Source organism: Panthera leo, chromosome F3, assembly GCF_018350215.1.
Source record: "Panthera leo isolate Ple1 chromosome F3, P.leo_Ple1_pat1.1, whole genome shotgun sequence".
Classification (NCBI taxonomy): domain Eukaryota; kingdom Metazoa; phylum Chordata; class Mammalia; order Carnivora; family Felidae; genus Panthera; species Panthera leo.
Genome location: NC_056696.1, coordinates 43,971,463 through 43,992,464, shown reverse-complemented (window position 1 = coordinate 43,992,464; position 21,002 = coordinate 43,971,463). Strand labels below are relative to the sequence as shown.

General features: G+C 43.8%; 1 protein-coding gene across 3 annotated transcripts; it reads left to right on the top strand.

The window, feature by feature from the left end:
• The first annotated feature begins 379 nt into the window (after positions 1 to 379).
• On the top strand, positions 380 to 12,351 carry ELK4 (ETS transcription factor ELK4). Of its 3 annotated transcripts, XM_042925194.1 has the most exons (5): positions 383 to 531; positions 7,159 to 7,374; positions 8,472 to 9,344; positions 10,090 to 10,206; positions 12,101 to 12,351. In XM_042925194.1, the coding sequence occupies exons 2-5, from the start codon at positions 7,168 to 7,170 to the stop codon at positions 12,197 to 12,199; spliced, it is 1,296 nt and encodes a 431-aa protein (XP_042781128.1). In that variant the 5' UTR covers positions 383 to 531; positions 7,159 to 7,167; the 3' UTR covers positions 12,200 to 12,351. The 3 variants fall into 3 exon arrangements, with proteins under 3 accessions (XP_042781130.1, XP_042781129.1, XP_042781128.1); XM_042925196.1 differs by lacking the exons at positions 10,090 to 10,206; positions 12,101 to 12,351 and adding an exon at positions 9,872 to 10,043 and having other exon boundaries at positions 380 to 531; XM_042925195.1 differs by lacking the exons at positions 10,090 to 10,206; positions 12,101 to 12,351 and adding an exon at positions 9,434 to 9,863 and having other exon boundaries at positions 380 to 531.
• Positions 12,352 to 21,002: the final 8,651 nt, after the last annotated feature.

Genomic DNA, 21,002 nt, shown 5'->3' with positions numbered 1-21,002 from the left:
CGCGCCCACGCGCACACCCGCTTCCCGGGACCCCCAGACTCCCGGACCCGGGCTTCTGGACGGCCGCAGTTCTCAGTCTTACTCCCACAGCCGCCCCACCCTTCCCGCCCCCGGAAGTGACGCGCGGCGGCTACGGCGCCTGGGAGGGGCCCGGACGCAGCCGGGGGGTTTGAGAGTGGCGGCGGCCGCGGAGAGACTGGCAGGCCGGGCCCCGGCGAGGAACGCCCCGAGCGCGCGCCCGGCGGGTAGCGGCCCCACGACCCGCGCCGCTGCCGCCGCCGCCACCGCCGCGTGCGGGGGCGGGGAGGGCGGGGCGCGAGGAGCCCCGGCGGGCGCGGCGGCGGCGGGCGATGCGGGCGGCTGCGGGCACCCGGCGGGCTCGGCTGGGCCGCCGCCGCCTTCTCCGGCTCCGCCGCGGGGGTCGCCGCGGCCGCCGCGCCGTCCTCGAACTCCCTGCGTGAGGAGGCGGCGGGCGGAGAGAAGCATCGCGCTCGAGGCGGAAACCCGGAGGGAGCCCCGCGCGCGGCCTCGGTGAGCGGCCGGCCCCGCGCGCCCCCGTCCATCCCGCGCCCCGTCGGGTGCTCGCGGCCGCCGCCCCCCAGCCGCGGGGAGCGGGGGCGGAGGCCGGGGCCCGGGGGGCAGGCGGCACAACAGGAAGTGAGCGTGGCGGCGGGGGCGGGCGGGCACGCGCTCCCCTGGGGCCTGCCCCGCCCGCTGCCCCGCGGCGCGCAGGTGGACTTCGGCGCGTCCCGTCCCCTGCTTCGCCCCTTATTTAGTGCCGCGAGGTCCCTGGGGCGCCGGGTGGCGGTGGCTTTTTGCCTCGGGGAGGGGGGGCGAATTCTGACTCTTTGTGGTGACAGGAAGTTGGAAAATGAAAGTACAGTAATTCAGTGCTTACCCAGGCCGCGTGAGTTTGCGGCTCTTCCCCGGACTTTGATCTGCTCCGGGGCACACGGTCACCCTAGTCTCTGCCTCTCCCCAAGTTCGCTATTCATCCGGTGTCAAGTTTCATTTCTTTTTCTACTTGTCTCCCGCGAGCCCCCTGCCCCCTTTACTTTCCGCTTAATGTACAGCTGCGTCGAGGCTGGTCGTTTCTAGGTTCCTGGGAGGGTCAATCGGAAACGCCTTTGGGGGGGGGGGGCGGGCTATTAAGTGGCCTCGGCAGGAAATAAGGGGTATTGTTGACTGAACTAGTCAAAGGATACACAGTTGACTTTTCCCCCGGATGTTGCTGTTTGAAGTTTAGGGCATTCACCTGAAGACTCTGGAGTCTTACTCCTTATCTCGACAATTTCATCTCTTTGCAGTCTGCGAGCCACCACCCCGCTACGTGGAAGACTCGGTGCTTTAATATTTAGGACTGTCAGCGGTGTTTTCGTTAACATGTAGCTGTGATTCAGTTTCCCACCCCTTCCCCACCCCTTCCCCGTCAGGAATTCCTTTCTCCCTGCATGAGTGAAATTCATTATGTTCTTAGGGAAATACTGCCCTTCGAGTTTTACCACAATGTAGCTACACTTTTACTATTGTTTTAATATAGGGTACAGTTAAGAGACTCCTGATTATTTTTCAACGATGATGATTTTGATTCAAAACAAGTCTTGTTACATTTCATAATTTGGTTTTGTTTTATTTAAGCAGCACGCTGAATTTGGAGGCCTTTATTATTTGGGTTTTGGCTGCTGTTTCTGAAAAATAGTCGGGCTGTGGGTCACCGCAGCAACTGGACTATGTGTATTATAAACATGTTTAGGGTGGAAAAAGTTTCATTTACTGGAGACTTCCTTTCCCTAATAGGTTATGTCAACATACCTTCTTTCAGCTTAGCATAGGGATAGAGCTACCCTTCAAGTATCAAGGTAGAATCAATTATGTTTTCAGCATTAACTCCTCAAAAATCAGTTCTTTGATTTGCAACACGTATTTCTTTCCCTCATCAGACTTCTGAAGAACTCTTTTAAAATTGTCATTTTAGAAAACGTGGGTTTTCCTGTGAAGGAAAGTAAAGGTTTTTATTGATAAGTAGCTAGAATAAAAGTATTTGTATTTTTTGTTTTTTTCGTTTCACGTTTTTAATTGTCTTCTGGATTTTTTTTTTTCCTTTTCGTTCTTTTTTATGGCTGAGGAAATCATTGAATTTCATATCTGTAGCACACGTTTAGGAACTAAAATGAAGAGGCTCAACCTGACTGTATACCCAGAGGTTCACCAACTTTTCAGTCAAAGAGTATAACCTGTTTTTAAAATTGAATGAAGAAAATACTCCTTTAAGGTACCCACTGGAGATGTCCATTTTATATCTTTGTTAGTTTTTGGGAAAAGACAATTCTTTTCCAGTACTTCATTCCAAAACCACAAGGCCCTTTTTCTTTGATTCTCAACAACCTCCTCTCCCGGAGGCGCTGCTGAGCCCTAAAGAAGCCTCATCGTTTCCCAGGGCAGCTAAGTTCGGCCTGAAGTAGCTCCCACCAGCACTTGACTCTGTCCGTGTCCTGGCCCCTTAGTAACCAGCTTGGGAAGATGGAAGTTGGAAAGTGTACCCCGAACCCCTTTGGGAGCCTCCGTACTTTCGGGAGCCTCCCCTCCGCTCAGGACGGCACCTGTGTGCTCTTGGTGGAGATGTGGATGGTTATATGTGTCTTTGTGTGTATATCTTAGTCGCTGTTAACCGGTAGGGTCCATGCATTGTCTATGTGATAGGTATTAATATTCTAGGATTACGTTTGGGAATTTTTCCAAAAACAAATTAGAGGTACCAAATTTGTGATTGTTTTGAGATTCAGTTCTCTTTTTTCCCTTCCCTGTCTCCCCTCCTCCCCTTTCCCTTTCCCCTCCCACTGGTGTTCTCTCTTCTTCTCTCTCTCTCTCTCTCTCTCTCTCTCTCTCTCTCTCTCTCACACACACACACACACACACACACACGCCCACATCCCAACCCCATAAGCATTATTGATATGAAGATGATGTCTGGAAATATGGAGACAGTTCTTTGGTTAAGCTAAAAATTTATTAGAAAGTACTTTGAACAGGTTTAGACTGAAAAAAAATCATTTAGGTGTTAAACATATGTAATTAAAAGCCATAAACAGGCATCATTATCTCTGGTAAATTGAGAGAAACGATACCCCCCCCCCCCCCGATACTTGATGGATCATAATGTAAAACCACTTTTTAAAAATTTTATTATTATTATTTATTTTTAATGTTTAATTTTGAGAGAGAGAGAGCGCATCAGTGAAGGAGGGACAGAGAGAGGGAGACACAGAATCCAAAGCAGGCTCCAGGCTCTGAGCTGTCAGTGTAGAGTCTGATGCAGGGCTTGAACTCATGGACCGTGAGATCATGACCTGAGCCAAAGTCGGACGCTTAACTGACTGAGCCACCCAGGCGCCCCTAATTTTTATTTTTTAAAGTTTATTTATTTTGAGAGAAAGAGAGGGAGAGAGAGAGGGAGAGAGGTAGAGAGAGAATCCCAAGCAGGCTCCACACTGTCAGTGTAGAGCCTGACAATTCATGGGCCTAAACCCATGAACCGTGAGATCATGACCTGAGCTGAGATCGAGAATTGGGACACTTAACAGACTAAGCAGCCGGGTGCCCCTAAAACTACCTTTTCAACTCAGTTTAAGTGAGGCCATGGCAGAGATTAGCGGACATGGTTACTTAATATTAAAGTTGCACTTCATAGTTCTAGGCTATTGTCACTTAGTGTTTAATATGTAATACTGCTTTATACCCAGCTGCTGGCAGGGACGCTGTTATGCATCCAGGGAGTGGTTTCCCTGGTGAACAGAGTGTGACTCTGATGGAAGACTTGGACTCACGGCCTCAGCTTCTCCATTCACTGAGACTGGGGACATCTCCTGCTTTCTGCTCTTTCTTATTTTCCCATCTCTGCTTTTGGATGACCATATCTGCACAGCCGGCTTCAAAGGGACGAGTGAGGATTATTGGAAGACATTTTTGAGTGTCTCAGAAAAGTTAGGGAAACCCAGAAATCTTCCGCTTCGGTTTCTCCTGCCTTTTTTGGGAGCGGAAATAGTTGACCCTTAAGGACCCTATCCTTTGTGAGTTACATACACGTTGTTAGAATTAGGCTTCTGAGGCCCGTGCTTTTGTAATGTTTGTAGTGTTTTTAACATCTGTGAGATAAAATTCATCTACTGAAGTTGTACAAGACAGCGGTTTTAGTGTGTTCAGGGAGTTGTGTAACCACCATTGCAGTCTTTTATTTATATCATCCCATAAGCAGTCACTCCCCATTCTTCTCTCCACCCAGCTCCTGGCAACCTCTGATCTACATTGTGTCTGATACATTTGCCTCTTCTGAACATTTCATATAAATCGAAATAAAATATGTGGCCTTTGTGGCTGGTGTCTTTCACTTAACACAATGTTTTCAAGGTTTGTCCATGTTGTAGCATGTACCAGTACTAAAGTCTGTTTTTTGGGTTTTTTTTTTTAACGTTTATTTATTTTTGAGACAGAGAGAGACAGAGCATGAATGGGGGAGGGTCAGAGAGAGGGAGACACAGAATCCGAAACAGGCTCCGGGCTCCGAGCTGTCAGCACAGAGCCCGACGCGGGGCTTGAACTCACGGACCGTGAGATCATGACCTGAGCCGAAGTCGGCCGCTCAACCGACTGAGCCACCCAGGCCCCCCCCCCCCCCCCGTTTTTTTTTTTTTTTTAATGTTTATTTATTTTTGACACAGAGAGAGACAGAGCATGAACAGGGGAGGGGCAGAGAGGGAGACACAGAATCAGAAGTAGGCTCCAGGCTCTGAGCCATCAGCCCAGAGCCTGACGCGGGGCTCAAAATCACGGACCGCGAGATTGTGACCTGAGCTGAAGTCGGGCACTTAACCGACGGAGCCACCCAGGCGCCCCTAAAGTCTGTTTTTTTTACGGCTGAATAATATTCCAGTAGTCACACCACATTTTGCTTGTCCATTCATCATCAATTGATGGACATTTGAGTTGTTTCTACTTTTTGGATATTCTAGAATGATGCTGCTGTGACCATTCCTGTGCAAGTGTGTCTGTTGGACATGTATTTTTGGTTCTCTTGGGTATATACCTAGGAGCCAAATAGCTGGATCGTATTTCTGTTTAGCATTTTGAGGAAGTATCACAGTTTTCCAAAGTGGCTATCCCGTTTTACATTCCTACCAGCAATGCATGAGGGTTTCACTCTTGACACATCCTAGCCAATACTTGTTATTGTCCGTCTTATTGATTATAGCCATCCTAGTAGGAGTGGCGTGGTATCTTACATGGTTTTGATTTTCAGTTCCCTAATAACTAATGTTGAGGATCTTTTCATGAGCTTATTGTCAATTTGTCTTTTTTAAAAAAATTATTCTTTGTACGCTTTTTTAAAAATGTTCAGTTTTGAGAGTGACAGAGACAGAGCACAAGTGCGGGAGGGGCAGAGAGAAAGGGAGACACCGAATCTGAAGCAGACTCCAGGCCCTGAGCTGTCAGCACAGAGCCAGATGCACGCTGGCACTCTTTAACTGCGACATCATGACCTGAGTCGAAGTCGGTGCTTTAATCGACTGAGCCACCCAGGTGCCCTAGTTTGTGTGTCGTCTTTGAAGAAATGTCTTTGCACCTTCCTTTACTTCTTTTTTTTTTTTTTTCATTGTAAGAAGTCTTTATATATTTCTGATACAAGCCTCTTACTTGAAAATATTTTCTCCCATTCTGAGGATTGTCTTTTCACCTGACAATATTGTTTGCAGCTCAAAAGTTTTACATTTTGATGTCAACCACATTACCTATTTTTGTAGTATTTTAATGGAATTGATTTAATTTGTTTTCAAGTCTTATTTTGGTCCATTGAGATCTCATTCCTAGATAAAGAAAGGAAGGGTTTTTGTTTTTGTTTTCTTGTGCATGGATAGTTCAATTACTGGCTTCTTAGGATGTGCTATATATATATATACAGTGCTTCTTAGGACGGCAGAGTTTCTGCCATAAAGAATTCTTCCTAATGGGAATCTTGAAGTTCTGTGAAGAAAATAACTCTGTGAGGACATTTCCTTGCAGCTCTGTTGCCTAAACCAGTGGTGTCCACTGGGACGATTTTGTCTCCCAGGAGAACATCTGGCAATGGCCGGAGACATGTTTGATTGTCACAACCGGTCAGGAGGTGCTACTGGCATCTAGTGAGTTAAACTCACTGTCCTAGTGCACAGGACAGCCTCCAGGAACAAAGAATTATCTGGCCCGAACAATAGAGCCAAAGCTGAGAAACTCTGGCCGAAACAGGGAAATCCTGAAACCTGAGATATTGAAAGATTTTTAATTTCATGTCTTGAGAATCACATAAAGGCTACTAATCAAATGAAAGAGGATGTGTGGTGGTGCCTGGCAGACTCAGTTGGTACAGCATGCGACTCTTGATCTCAGGGCTGTGAGTTCAAGCCCCACGTTGGGCGTAGAGCCTACTTTAAAAAAAAAAAAAAGTAATTTATGCAGATGGAAGCTCTGTGGGCAGAATGGTGATAGAACTTGTCAAATAAATCCGGGAGCATTTTGTTGAATTTTCAGTGCTGCCAATTTAAATGTAAATTAATTTATGAGAACGGAAACTGTTTGGAGGAGAAAGGCCAATGGAGCACAGGTAGATTATTCCCTATATCTTTGGGCCACTGTGACACACACACACACACACACACACACCACACACACATCCTGGCAGATAAACCAACTGGGTTGATTTGTATAGATGCTGAAAGGGTGGTCTCGGAGGATAGGAGGAGATTTTCAGTTAAAACGTAGTGGCAGTGGTCCTCTGGTGACTGGCCGTCATCCGAGACCGCTCCCGGGACTTAAAGAACTCACTTTATCTCCCAGCAAGACTTTTCTTAAGCAGTGTGGCATGCTTCCGAGTTTGGTCTCTAGATCCAGATTGCCTGGGTTTAAACATCAGCTCCACCAATTACCTGTGCAGCCTCGGACAAGGAGTGACTTGACTCTTTCTGAATCAGTGGTTTCAAATGTAAAACGAGGCCGCAGTAGTATGTCTTGTAGGATTATTGGGGGAATGCTATGAAATAATACATTTAGAGCACAGCGCCTGGCATAGGGTGTTATGGGAGTGGTGGCTGTTAATACCATCGTGTGTCTTCCCTGTCTGCCTCTTTTCAGCTCACTGCTATGGACAGTGCTATCACCCTGTGGCAGTTCCTCCTTCAGCTCCTACAGGAGCCTCAGAACAAGCACATGATCAGCTGGACGTCTAATGATGGGGAGTTCAAGCTTTTGCAGGCAGAAGAGGTGGCTCGTCTCTGGGGGATTCGTAAGAACAAGCCTAACATGAATTACGACAAACTCAGCCGAGCCCTCCGATACTATTATGTAAAGGTAATACGCATCCACCTCAGAATAAGACGTGTTCCTCTCTTCTGTTGAGGTTATGAAACTACTCATGTCCTGGTTAATTTCAAATTCTTTTAAATCGAGGCATAATTGAGCTACATACAGCATTATATTCACTTGAGGTGTGCAACATAACGATTCGATGTTTGTGTACGTTGCAAAACGATCACAGACTGCCTTGGATTATTTTGATCCAGTTTATTTGATAACTTCAGCAGTGTGGAATTGGGATGAAATGTGTAAGTGTGCCAGCTCTATTTCTGCAGAGTTCCACTCCTCGTACATATTTTGTTCCTAATTGCAGTCATCTTTAAAGGAAAAATGAGCACAGGGTTGAAATAAGGAGCAGAAAATAGGAGATTTCAGGGCTAAAAGAAACATTCTTGTGTATATCATGACTTAAAAATTGTCACACATATGCTTGTGTTTTAGCTTTATTTACTTTTTGCTTTTTAATTTAACCCAGGGCACACAAATACCTTAAAGAATAGCTGTTAGTGCACAGATTTGGTTTCTTAGTTAACATTTATTTTTTGTTTAATTTCTTACTTTGAATACGTTCTTGGGCACTGAGGTACAATAAGTGGCTCAAATGGATAGAGTTGGAATGAGAAGCTGAGATCTTAATTTGTTTCGCTCTGAAGAGCTTGATCTTAACCAGTTTTTCTGTCTGTCTAAGAAACAACTGGGACTTCAGAACGAAGTGGAAACTTCAGCAGAAGTAACGTTCTGTTCCTTTTCGCTTCCTCAGGATGCGTATGGCTTGTACCTTTGGAACTATTTGAGGTTGCAGTTCAGTGATTTTTGACTTAATGCCGATATTTGGTTGAGAGTGTTAAGCAATTGAAATCTCCCTTTTACGTAACATACTGGTTCAGTTGTTAATGAGACACTTAAACACTCAACTTGGGCTCCACGGTGGTAGGAACTGCCTTTGGTGTGGCTAGATAAACATAGATGATTTTGAAGCTCTTCGGTAAACTACTTGCCAAATAGAGTCTGTTATTAGGTCGGCTTTTTCATGAGCTGTGGGAGGTAAGTTTATGAGAAAGTGTAAGAATGCTTATTTTGTTTATCTACAGAATATCATTAAAAAAGTGAATGGTCAGAAGTTTGTGTACAAGTTTGTCTCTTACCCAGAGATCTTGAAAATGGACCCAATGACAGTGGGCAGGATTGAGGGAGACGGGGAAGCCGTAGGCTGCGGTGAAGTCACCAGCAGCTGCAGAGATGCGGAGAGCGGGGGCAGGGAGAGGCCGCCTCAGCCTGGCGCCAGGACCTCCAGCCGCAACGACTACATACACTCCGGCTTGTACTCCTCCTTTACCCTCAACTCTTTGAACTCCTCCAACAAGAGGCTTTTCAAACCGATCAAGCTCGAGAACCCAGCTGAGAAGTTGGCGGAGAAGAAGCCTCCTCGGGAGCCAACGCCGTCTGTCATCAAATTCGTAACAACGCCTTCCAAGAAGCTACCAGTTGAACCCGTGGCCGCCGTCCTGTCGGCCGGCCCAAGCCTTTCTCCATCCTCAGAAGAAACTCTCCAAGCGTTGGAGACTTTGGCTTCCCCCAAACTGCCTTCCCTGGAAGCCCCGACCTCCGCCTGCAGCGTAACAACCGCGTTTGCCACCCCACCTGTTGCGTCCGCACCGCCTCCTGTGCAGGAGCCTCCTGGGACGCCTTCGCCGCCGCTGAGCCCCAACCCTGACCTTGACACAGACATCGACTCGGTGGCTTCTCAGCCCATGGAACTTCCAGAGAACTTGTCGCTGGAGCCTAAAGACCAGGATTCAGCTTTGCTGGAAAAGGACAAAACAAGGAATTCCTCGAGATCCAAGAAACCCAAAGGGTTAGAGCTGGCACCCATCCTCGTGATCACGGGCAGCGACCCGAGCCCGCTGGGAATATTGAGCCCGTCTCTCCCCACGGCTTCTCTCACGCCAGCGCTGTTCTCCCAGGTAACTGACCCCTTCTTTTTAGCGCCACCGACTCACCTTTTTAAACAAATCCCGAATTTATAACATCAGGTTCTCCTGCTGCTATTTAGGTTTGTCTTAGAAAAGTTAGCTGTGACCCTGTGAAAGTCACCCCGTTCCTCACCCAGTCAGGATCGCTGCAGTGAAAGGTTTGGAGTCGTGTTGTGAAGGATTCATGGTTTCTGCAAGTAGATGAATATTTTCCAACTTCCTCCTAAAGCAACTACTCTCTCTCTCTCTTTTTTTTTTTGGTCTTATAGAACTGGTTGTTATCTTATAAAATAACAGTGATAACCTCAAAAGCTGGAAAACAGTAAATTCTGAGAAACGTGAGAACAACTGGTGTGATGTTGAGTAACAAGTGTGCACAGTTACATTAGCCATTTCTTCACTTGCTTGTCTCCAGTCACCTCTCCCGAAACCTTAAATACATGACTCCCAGACTGCCCGTTACTAAGGGGAACCGTGTTTGTGACTTAGTTACCTGTTACTTCTCCCTACTTGACCAGATTGGTTTCTGTATTTGGGAAAGACCCTACAAAAGACAGGTGAGAAGATATTTTGACCTTTCTTAGCAAGTACAAATAATTTCTGAGCTTTCCCTCATGATAAAATTTTGGAGAGATTTGGGGCAGAGACTAGGACAATATTTGGGTTCAGGGCTGCTGGTGTATTGTTACAAGGTTGAGACAGTCCTCAGTGACCGTTGCTGTCTTGTGTGTTGCAGACGCCCATCTTACTGACGCCGAGCCCCCTGCTCTCCAGTATCCACTTCTGGAGCACTCTCAGCCCTGTTGCTCCCCTGAGTCCAGCCAGGCTGCAAGGTGCTAACACACTCTTCCAGGTAAAACACCCACAGGTCTGTCTCTTGCACTTGGGGCCTGGTCCACGAAGAGTGGGGCCAGAAGGCAGTGTCTTCACCCTTTGGTTTCATCGTTATAAAACTTGTGTTTAACAAACATGCCTTCCAAGTGTTGATTTTCTAGCCAGCGAACAGCTCCGACAAATACAGCCAACGTCTCCTTTCCGTTGTTCGCTGTGACGTACGTTCAAGTTAGACCAGGGATTGTTCGGTACTGTAGATTTTGAACCTACCCGATTTCCTTTCCTTGTCATTAAAAAAAATTTTATTTTTTTACATTTATTTATTTTTGAGAGACAGAGTGAGACGGAGCACAAGTGGGGGAGGGGCAGAGCGAGAAGGAGACACAGAATGTGAAGCAGGCTCCAGGCTCTGAGCAAGCATTCACAGAGGCTGACGTGGGGCTCGAACCCACAAACTGAGATCATGACTTGAGCTGAAGTCAGTACTTAACCAACTGAGCGACCCAGGCGCCCCTCCTTGTCATTTTAAATGCTAGAAATCTCTCTCTCTTTTTTTTTTTTAAGAAGAAAATATACACGTATGTGTGTGTGTGTGTGTGTGTGTGTGTATTGGCAGGAGGATCTGCACGTAGCTTTTCTCTTTTACCTTAGGCTTTTTTTTTTTTTTACCTGAGGCTTTTTAAAAGAGAAAAATTTTGAGTATAGTTTATCAAATACGCCCATTTCTCATTCATTTAGAATTGATATTTATCAACATTTTAAATACATATTTTAAAAAATGGATGTTGTGGGGCGCCTGGGTGGCTCAGTCAGTTAAGCGTCTGACTTCGGCTCAGGTCATGATCTCGCGGTTCATGAGTTCGAGCCCCGTGTCAGGCCTGTGCTGACAGCTCAGAGCCTGGAGCCGGCTTTGGATTCTGTGTCTCCCTCTCTCTCTCTGCCCCTCCCCTGCTCATGCTCTGTCTCTCTCTGTCTCAAAAATAAATAAAACACTAAAAAAATCTTTAAAAAAAAGAAATGGATATTGTGTTATCCCTTAGCCAAGATCATAGGAAAGGTCTTACAGCTCTTAACCATCATTTTGCCTCAGACACCTAGACTTTTTAACTCCTAGAGTTTATTTTGGTTGATTCATTCACTTATTTAGGGGAGACTCCTTGGGAGATTTTGTTATATTTTGTAATTTAACTTTTCATTTGTTCTTCTGGAGATGAAATGGTAAGGAAAAAAGAAAATTAAAAATCTTCCTACTTCTGCATTTTTTATTTTGTAAAACATTCTAAGTTATTGACTAGAAAGCGTTCAGAATTTTTCATATTTTATTTTTATGTTTTTCTTTGCCTCTCACAGATAATTGAGTTAGAGAGTGATCAGAGACCTCAGGCAAAGCTACAGTGCTCATGTGGCTTCAGCCCGGACTCTCCCTATAGAACTGGTCTTAGAATACATGATGGGGAAGGCTCTTCTAGGATGAATACGTCTAACTATTTACACAAGCTGTAGAGTTCACAGATGGGCATCTCTTTCCGGACCTCTTTTTGACAGTCTGCAATTTGTTTTATAATTGAATTGTACTCTGTCGTGCGTGTCGTCATTTACTGAACTTTTTAAAACTTTCATATGAAGTTAAATGTAAACCTGTATACCTTTGGCTATAAGGGAGGGCCTCATAGGTTTGTTCCTTCCTTCAAGGTAGGCTGGAGACTGTAATATGTAACATGCAGGACGAACAGTTTTTTCTTTAAAGTTTCTGCTGTGACATCATGTTCTTCCATGATAAACGGTTACTACCTTTGTCCTGTGAGCCACTGCAGGTGGCTTTCATTTTCTGCCTCAGGGAATGTAGCAGGGACAGAAAATGAAAGTTGGGGTTGAGTAATAGGATGATAATGTGTTTTTGTTTTCTTTCTCAGTTTCCTTCTGTACTGAACAGTCATGGACCGTTCACTGTGTCTGGCCTGGATGGACCACCCACCCCTGGCCCATTTTCCCCAGATCTACAGAAAACATAACCTATGCACTTGTGGAATGAGAGAACCAAGGAGTCAAGAAACAGAAAGACATTCGACATGATTACATTTGAAGTGAGCGATTAATAGTTCTACAATGCTGATAATAGACTATTGTGATTTTTGCCATTCCCCATTGAAATGCCTTTCTGAGATTCCCTTTGACTATGACTCAAGTTGGACTGTATATAAAAATGCCTTAATTGGAGTCCAAACTCCACCTCCCTCCCCCTTGCCCTCTCCCTCCGTAACTCCTCCTCTTCCTTCCCTCCCTCCTTCCTTACTTCCTTTCCTCCCTACCTCCCTACCTCCTTCCCTCCCTCCTGAATATTTTGAGCTTTGTGTTTAAAGAAATTTTTGGTGGGGTTTAGCAGTTAGCCATGCTTTGTAGGAGCAGTTAAGAACAAAGTTATTCCTTCTGCCTTATTGGGACCCTTTGGCCAGGAAAACATTTATGCTTTGAGTATATTAGTTGAAGAAATGTTAAATGCAGTTGGCCATATCTTTAGGACTAAGTGTGTTCTGTTGAAAGACTAAAAGTGAGCTATGTATGAGCAGTGAAGGAAAAGGATTCCTTCCTGTTCACACCAAGTAAGATTAGAGCAGTACTGTTGGGGAGATTCTGCTTTGCTGTGAACTATAACATGTGTAAGCAGTCCACAGCAAGGCATCTTATTACCTGTATCAGGGTGGGTCTCTTAACCGTGTGTGTGATCTTGTCTGAACCTGTGAACAGCATGGAGCCTGGTCTGTTTCAGCGTAGGAAGATTTTTAAACGTGGGGTTTACGACCACATTTTGCAACAACCGGTGAGAATAGGGGACCCGCTCTCTAGCACAGAAATGTCTGCTCGCTGGGTGGTATAATTACACACCCGTGATATGTACAGGATGGTAAGTGATGGCTTTTAGGATGGACCTGGGTTGTGAAATCTCGAGGCATCTCTGAGTAAAACATTCAGTTGAATAACTTGAAACCACATGTGGGGCTTTCTTTCCCAGTTAGAAGATACTTTTTCATTTCTGTTCACTGCATATTTTATCTTTTAAATTTCAGGTTGTTAGGGGTCGTGATCGTTTTAAAGATGTCATTAGGCAGATGAAAAGCAAAGTGAAGCCTCCAAGTCTATAGTGAGGTAAAGATGTTATGTCTTTGAAAAAAAGTTTTTTTATTAGAGAGCAGCAGAATTTGTTTGGAAACGCTCATGTACAGGGATTGGATTGTTCACAGTAGTAGCGAAAAACGTAGGCCTTCATCTCTACGTTACCACATTTATAAAGTATTGTCATATGGTACTCAGCCCCAGGTGGAGACAGATTTGTGGATAGTCCAAGCTGAACTGATAACCAACATCACAGTGGAATCTTTGGGAAGACGTGGCTCTTAAAGCCTAGGGTTAGATTATATGCCACGACCAGCACTACAACACTGCCCGTTAGGAACCTCATCTTTTAACCCTAGAAGTAGATCTGTAATGGAGTCCCAAACCAAATGGAATGAGGGAGTAAGGTTTTGAGGGCTCCAAGTGACACTGATAGGAACCAGCATCTTCCAGATGTAGAATGGTCACTTTAAATATGTTTCTGTACGGTGTGGAGAAGCTACAGTGTGAGACATGCCTGTTAGTTAGTAGTCAGGGAGGGACAACATTCAGGGAGCCGTCTTCACACCTGTCGTCTTGGGGACCCGTTCACTGGTTCGTCAGTGGCTGTCGGCTGAAAGGTGTGCTCCTGAGGTGCGCGACAGTTCTGGAGGCAATGTTCGGTAGCGATGGGGAGCGGATGGTGGATTTCTCTCCCACACGGAGTCGCTTCGTGGGCATGCTTCTTTGGAATCAGACCTCAGCAGCACTTTGGGATAGTTTTATTAGGTTCATGAATATTTTGTACATTAAATCTAAGTATTGATGGCTCGATTTAACTAGATATTTTAAATTTTGAAAGCACAAAGGTATTTTATCTTTTTGAATTAAAGGAGAAAAGCCATTGGTTGTTTTCATAGACAATATCTTTGATGACTAACTGTGTCAGCACAGGGGTGCCTGGGAATCAAGGGCACCATTAAAACTCAGTCAAAGCAGCTTCCTGGGAACCAGTGTTTGTGAGGCCTCTTGTCTATAAACCTACCCCGGAAGCCTCCGAGAGGTGCGGGCCTCAGGAGATGGATGATCTGCTTTCTCTTTGAGATCAACTGATGTGGAGAAGTGTGTGCGTGTGCGCGCGTGTGCGTGTGTGTGTGTGTTTCCTTTTTCAAATGAAAGTTTACAACCTCAGCTCAAGTGTATGAGGCAGACCATTCTGTTAGTAAACTACCTCCTTCCTGGAAGACTCTCAGCTTCATGTTTTTTTGAGCATCCGGTGTTCTTAGCATCCAAAGGTGACATACCACTTAAGATCCATATTCACTGGGGAGACTTCTGTTGGGTATCTAGCTGGTATCCATCACAAGTCACTTTGCCGGGACGTTCGCTGGTGGGCAAAAGTAGCCTAAGTGAAGATAAGGGAGCAGGTTGAATGAGCTTTTGAGACATCTGTGGTTATCTTAGCTTTTCATCTGCTCTGGCCCGTATCTACTCATTTGTATGCTGGGAAATGTTTAACAACCAGGCTTTCTGAAGGGGAAAAAACAATCCTTCAATTGTAGCATTTGCTGATTCCCATGATTAAATTATTTCCCCTGTGGCTGATTTTAAGCTACTACCTTAGAGCTGAGAAGGGATGAACACAGTTGGCTCAAAGCCACACACTGAGCCAGCAAAGCACTGCATTTATTCCATCCTAGGGTGGATTTTCACATAATTTCTAAAATGATTTTCTTCCTTGTTCATATGCTGATTTCTTAAAACACAAAATTAAAATCACATGGCTAGCTTCAGTAATCTTTTTTTTAATGGTTTGTCAATGCCTTTGTGAGGTTACATTCCTCATGGCGTATTTTGTGTGTTTTAACAAAGGTAGAAACTTCCATTGATTTTTAAAAATATGTACATGATGGAATAATCCAGAAACCCTCAAAAAAAGTCAATGTAAGCTATATAAGCAGAGATTTTTTTTTTCTTCAGATTTTGATGGGGAAACTAAGCCCATGAGCCCATGTGTGTGTGTATATACACACACATATATATACCTGTATACACACACATACATGTATGCATGTGTATATGTGTATATAATGAAAAAGGGTCCTGGATTTTTTTTTTTTTTTTTTAAACTGGAAGAATTCTTTGATGATTTGCATACTGTATGAGAGATCAAAACAGGCATGACTGTTGAATCCAATCACCGGGCACAATTTCTAGTTTTCTCCATACTGTGCGACTCAGACGTGGAGGGGAAAGTAAATAAATAAAAAGGTGTGGGATTCTGTGGCTGTAACTGCAGGCTATTGGTAACATCACTCCAGTTCCATTCAAACCTGTTGTGTGAGTTTTAGCCTCATAACTTTGTTTTATCCTGGTCTCAGAACAGGTGATAGGATTCTGAATTTTTTTTTTTTTTTTTAATTTTTTTTTTTAATGTTTTTATTTATTTTTGAGACAGAGAGAGGCAGAACATGAGCAGGGGAGGGGCAGAGAGAGAGGGAGACACAGAATCCGAAGCAGGCTCCAGGCTCTGCGCTGTCAGCACAGAGCCCGACGCGGGGCTCGAACTCACGGACTGTGAGATCATGACCTGAGCCGTAGCCGGACGCTTAACCGACTGAACCACCCAGGCGCCCCTAGGATTCTGAATTTCTAAAGGCAGTTTTGTATGTTTCTGGGGAATTTAAGCACTAGAAGCACTCACTGCCATTTCAGAAAAGCAGTCTGCAGCCTTTTCGAACACACCTTGATCAGTAAAAGTTTTAAACACCGTATTTCCTACTGCGAAATCATACGTGTATAAGTGGAGTTGTATGCCGCTGTAGGAAAGGCACATGTACGTTCTGAGATGTACACAAAAATAGGAATTAAGGATGGTCTGAACAGTAAATCTTGACTGGAAGTTGTACTGTTTTCTTCCCGCCCCAGTAGATGGTCTCACGCACCTTCTGGCAGCACGTGCTTTGCCTTAAAGACCACGGACTCGGGACACTGTTTCACTGCTTAATCTTGAAAATAAAACGTGGACACTTTTGTTGTGATATATGGAGAACTCCTTTACATATTTGATCTGATTTTCATGTAAAACCCCTAGAAGTTTGATTTGGAATTTTTCAGTAAAAGTTGTCTTCAGCTTCCTGAGATTTTATGTTAATTCTTTTTTGTAAATAACCCCATTACCAAATGTTTTCCAGAGCTTTGTGCATATTATTTTTGACAGCCTGTTGGCTCTTGTGTCTTCATACTAGATATGACTCTTTAATTTACTTTTATGTTACCAGCCTGCTTACAAACTTCTTCTGGCCTTATTAATACTGTATTTTACCAACAGATCTGGAATTATGTTAAGTTGCTTTATGCTAAAATAGATAATCACCCCCACTTTCTTGCTGCATTCATAGGCTTTGCTTTAAAAATTTTTTTTTAATGTTTTTATTTATTTTTTGAGAGAGACAGAGAGTGAGCTGGGGAGGGGCAGAGAGAGAGGGAGACACAGAATCTGAAGCAGGCTCCAGGCTCTGAGCTGTCAACACAGAGCCTGATGCGGAACTCGAACCCACGAACCATGAGATCATGACCTGAGCCAAAGTTAGACGCTTAACCGACTGAGCCACCGAGGCGCCCCTGTAAGCTTTGATTTTTTTAATTTGTTGGAACATTTCAGCATCTCTTGAAGAAATACTTTCCTTAATGGGTCTGTGCTATTTATCACTTACTTGTATATATTTTAGTTGCCCATGCCAGAAATCTAGAATTGTGCTGAGGTGTGTAGACAAGGATGGAGACGGGTGCAGGTGTCTTTGTGCAGAAAGCTCCAAATGAATTCCCAAACCAATGGGAAAGTTAAAAAGACTACTCATGATGTATGTAGTCTGTTAGCTGAGGGCATGACAGAACATGTTCTTTCTAAAATGGAGCTGAGAAGTTAATTGTTTAAGCCATAGTAGGGAAGTGGAGGCCAACCATAATTACCTTTCTTTAGCAGGTAATCTGATCAGAGAATGGGTCCCATGGAAAATATTTCATTAATTATCTTCTTGCTTTGGGGTCAACAAATAGATGTTATTATTTTTAACGCTGCTAGCATTACCTGAAGCAGGGTGCCCTGTTATTCCTCTTAGGTCATCAGAATTCTGCTTACTGAAGTTTGAAGTTTTAATCTCAGAGTCTAGAATTCTTGTGGGTGGTAGTGTATTAAGCAAGAAAAAAAAAAGGCGGTTTGATTTCATTTCTCGTACTTGGTAGAACCTGTTAGCACAAAAGTCATGTTTTGACCTGTAAACAGAACAGTCTGAAAGGTGAGTTGTTGATGCGGTTTAAATGTTCCATTTGAAGCTGCCAGTTTCTTCAGGCTTTTCTGGGGAAAAAAAAAAAAAAAAAAAAAAGTAAGTGCTAGATTGACAGCCTGCCGGAAAATGGCAATTGCTAGGATGCCGCCATTCGCACTGAGCGCTCGTGAAAGATGGAAGTCCAGAGTGGTTTGTGTGAGAGGGGAGATGTTGGCTTTCAGGCTTTCTGCAGAAACCAAGAAATTCAAGCTGTCGTTAACATCATTTTAAATGAAACCTTTAACAAGAAAACTCATGAGGGATACGATTAAACATGGTAAGGCTCTTGAACTCTAGTTTTTTTTAGTGTAATACGTATCAGAAAGTTTTATGAGGTTTAAAATTTTATTTTGAAATGTGTAATTGGGGGACTGGAGCATTTCTTTTCAAATTCATTCTGGTTTATCGGCTGAGTACCGTGTGTGTGTGTGTGTGTGTGTGTGTGTGTGTGTGTAAACAAATCTGTCTTTCAGAGGGAACATATATTTTTCATCCTCTAGGATGGCTCCCAGGCTATTTTATACTAAAACTTAAAAAAAAAAATTGGCTGCACTTTGCAGTTGCCACTTTTAAAAAATTAATGCCTTGCACATTTCAGTTTTTTTAAATCCTTAGACTCATAGGCCTTAAACAGTAATTGCTTGCCAACATTTTTAGAAATAGGAGGCTGCATGTGACATGCGGTGAACAAAGCCACGTTAACCCACTCGCTTGTGCACGTATCACTGCTCAAATACAGATGCCCTTTCCTAACATTTCTACACTATCACTTTTGTTATGTTGGGGTCTGAGTTTCTCAGAGAGGGGGTTTATACTAAGAGTAGTATTTCTAAAATACAGATTTGACCGTGAATTGGTAAAACAGTGGACGAGTTGTGGCTTTGTCGTCTAGTTTATCCTTTCAGACTGTACATAATAAGCATTAGCAGAAACCTCAGAGTATCCCGGGCTGAATGTTCTTCTCAGCTTGCTCTGTTTCCCATCTCCTGAGGGCCCATTCTGAGTCTTGTCCCTCCAAGGATTATGAGCCGCGCTAGGACAGGCCTGGGATCCGGACAGGGTGGGCATGCCCTGCGGCTAGGCCAGAGCCGTAGCCAACGGAATCGTCCAAATATGCCCAGAATAGAGTTCATACTGGTATTAAGTCACTTGGCACTTTTGGGGGCACCATTATTAGCACTGTTTTGTTATTAATAACTGGAAGCACAATGGTAATTTTGATTCATTTCATCTTAAGGGTATGGAGGGTCAGAGAAGTAATGTCGATTTCTCGTTTATGTTTTCTGGAATTAAGACTCTTTGGAGAAGAGGTAAATGGATTACCTGGTGAGCAATTCTTAAAGGCTCTGTAAGGTATGCTCTTTTGGCTAGGATGTTTTAAAATCATTTACAAGCTTTTAATACTCTGCTTTGTGGAAACGTATGACTTTTTAAATGATTTGCAATTGATGGAGTACACTCAGCTTTGTAAACTGTCCAATTACATGTTTCTTTTCTGTTTTATCGTTGTCGCTCATTGTCTGTTAGGCAGTGGGACGCAGTCCCTTCTAAGACATTTCATGGGTTTTGTTTTTGAGGGCAGTTTTACCAGGGCCTGCATTACAGTCAGTGCTTATGTAAGAAGTAGCAATATCTTATCAACTTCCCTGTTCACTGTTAGTGAAATTAACTAATATGCATATATGTAAAGATAGAAATTAACACAATTGAGTTTTGGTCACTCATGGCCTATTTATTCGGTTTGGCCGTTTGATTTTCCTAATCACAGTCCTGTCGGTTTCTGCACTTTTGCCTTCTTGCAGTTTCACTGACCTCTGTGGGTAGGGAAGATTCAATGTGAAACTCAGTCCAGTCATTTTGCCACTGATAGCTTTGGTTTGAGGTGAATACAATTTTTGACCTGAAACTAGTTTTTTAGAATTATACCCTTTTTTTGGCCAGATAATCAAGTTGGTTTTTTAAAAAAGTGTATAACCTTGCATTTTGAAGAACAAACTAAGAATTTTCTATGAGTCCTAACTGGATCTTCAGGTGTGGACGTCACTTGACAATGGAATGTTATTAGATAGCGAACATTCGATTTTCATCCACCCAGTGTATAATGCAGAGGAAAAACATGTCTGCTGTGGCGTTAACACCGGAGAGAAGTTTTTTTTTTGTTGTTGTTGTTTTTGTTTTTTTACATCAATGTCTTAATTCGGGCTGTGTGGTCATCAGAACTTGTTGGGGTGTTTCCCTCCAACCCAGATCCACTTGGCTGAGAAGACAGTTCTGTCACTGTTTGTTTCCCCCTTGTTTATTGAAATCTATCGCTCACGATACCTAATATCCACCGCTTCTGTATAAATGGACCGTTTCTATGTGATGCAGGTGCACACCTACCCAAAGGAATGAATGACGGTTAGAGCAGCACTAGTGACTTGTTATAATTTCAGTATGATTTACGTTAGGGAGATCTTCAAAGTATTAACATTGCTTTTTTCTTCTTTTTCCTACAACAGCAACGGAAATGATGGTAACTGCTAACATTTATTGAAATTATACTGGTTGTTGGGGCAGCTGGAGAGAAGCTGCCTTGTCTTCTAGCTCAGCAGTGGGACTTAGCCTGTTGGGAAACAAAGGGGTGTTGTTTTAAGGTTGATTAGAATGACGGGAGCCAGAGTCTCGGATTCTAATTCTTGTGGCAAAGAACCTTCCCACAGAGCGTAGGTAGGTGAGGAAGAGGATGCGCTAGCACTTTGAGGGCTTTACGATATGCTGCTTTGAAAAGAGAAAAGGACCGTTGATACTCAGTGCATCTCCAGACATAGCAAGGGGTTGCTCTGATAACCAATCAGGTGATCGCTTTTTCTCTCTCACTTCAAGTTTTATGCAAAAGTTTTGTTACATTCTGTAATGGTGATATGTGTCTTTTTAGAAAGATGATATGTTAAAAACAACTATTTTTATGCAGGAACTGACAGAGGAATTTGCTTTGTATAATGGCAAGCTAGCTTTAAGAAAGCACCGTAGCAAATTTACTGAAGTCTGAAACTACATAGATATGTTAATAGATATATGTGCAACTAGATACGGACGACAATTGTATTTTTTTAAATAAATATTTTTAACAAAATGATCCTCTGAATTGATTATTCCTGTCACACCCATTGAGATAGTCTCTGGATTCTGTTTTCATCCGTGCTAAATGTGGGTTAGAAAAAAGTTCGGTTTCCCAGTGGTTATTAAAACCTGGCCATCAACTATTTGATGTGTAGCTATACATTAAAATATTTAAAGCCTGGGGCGCCTGGGTGGCTCAGTTGGTTGAGCGACCGACTTCAGCTCAGGTCATGGTCTCACAGTTTGTGAGTTCGAGCCCCACATCGGGCTCTGTGCTGACAGCTCAGAGCCTGGA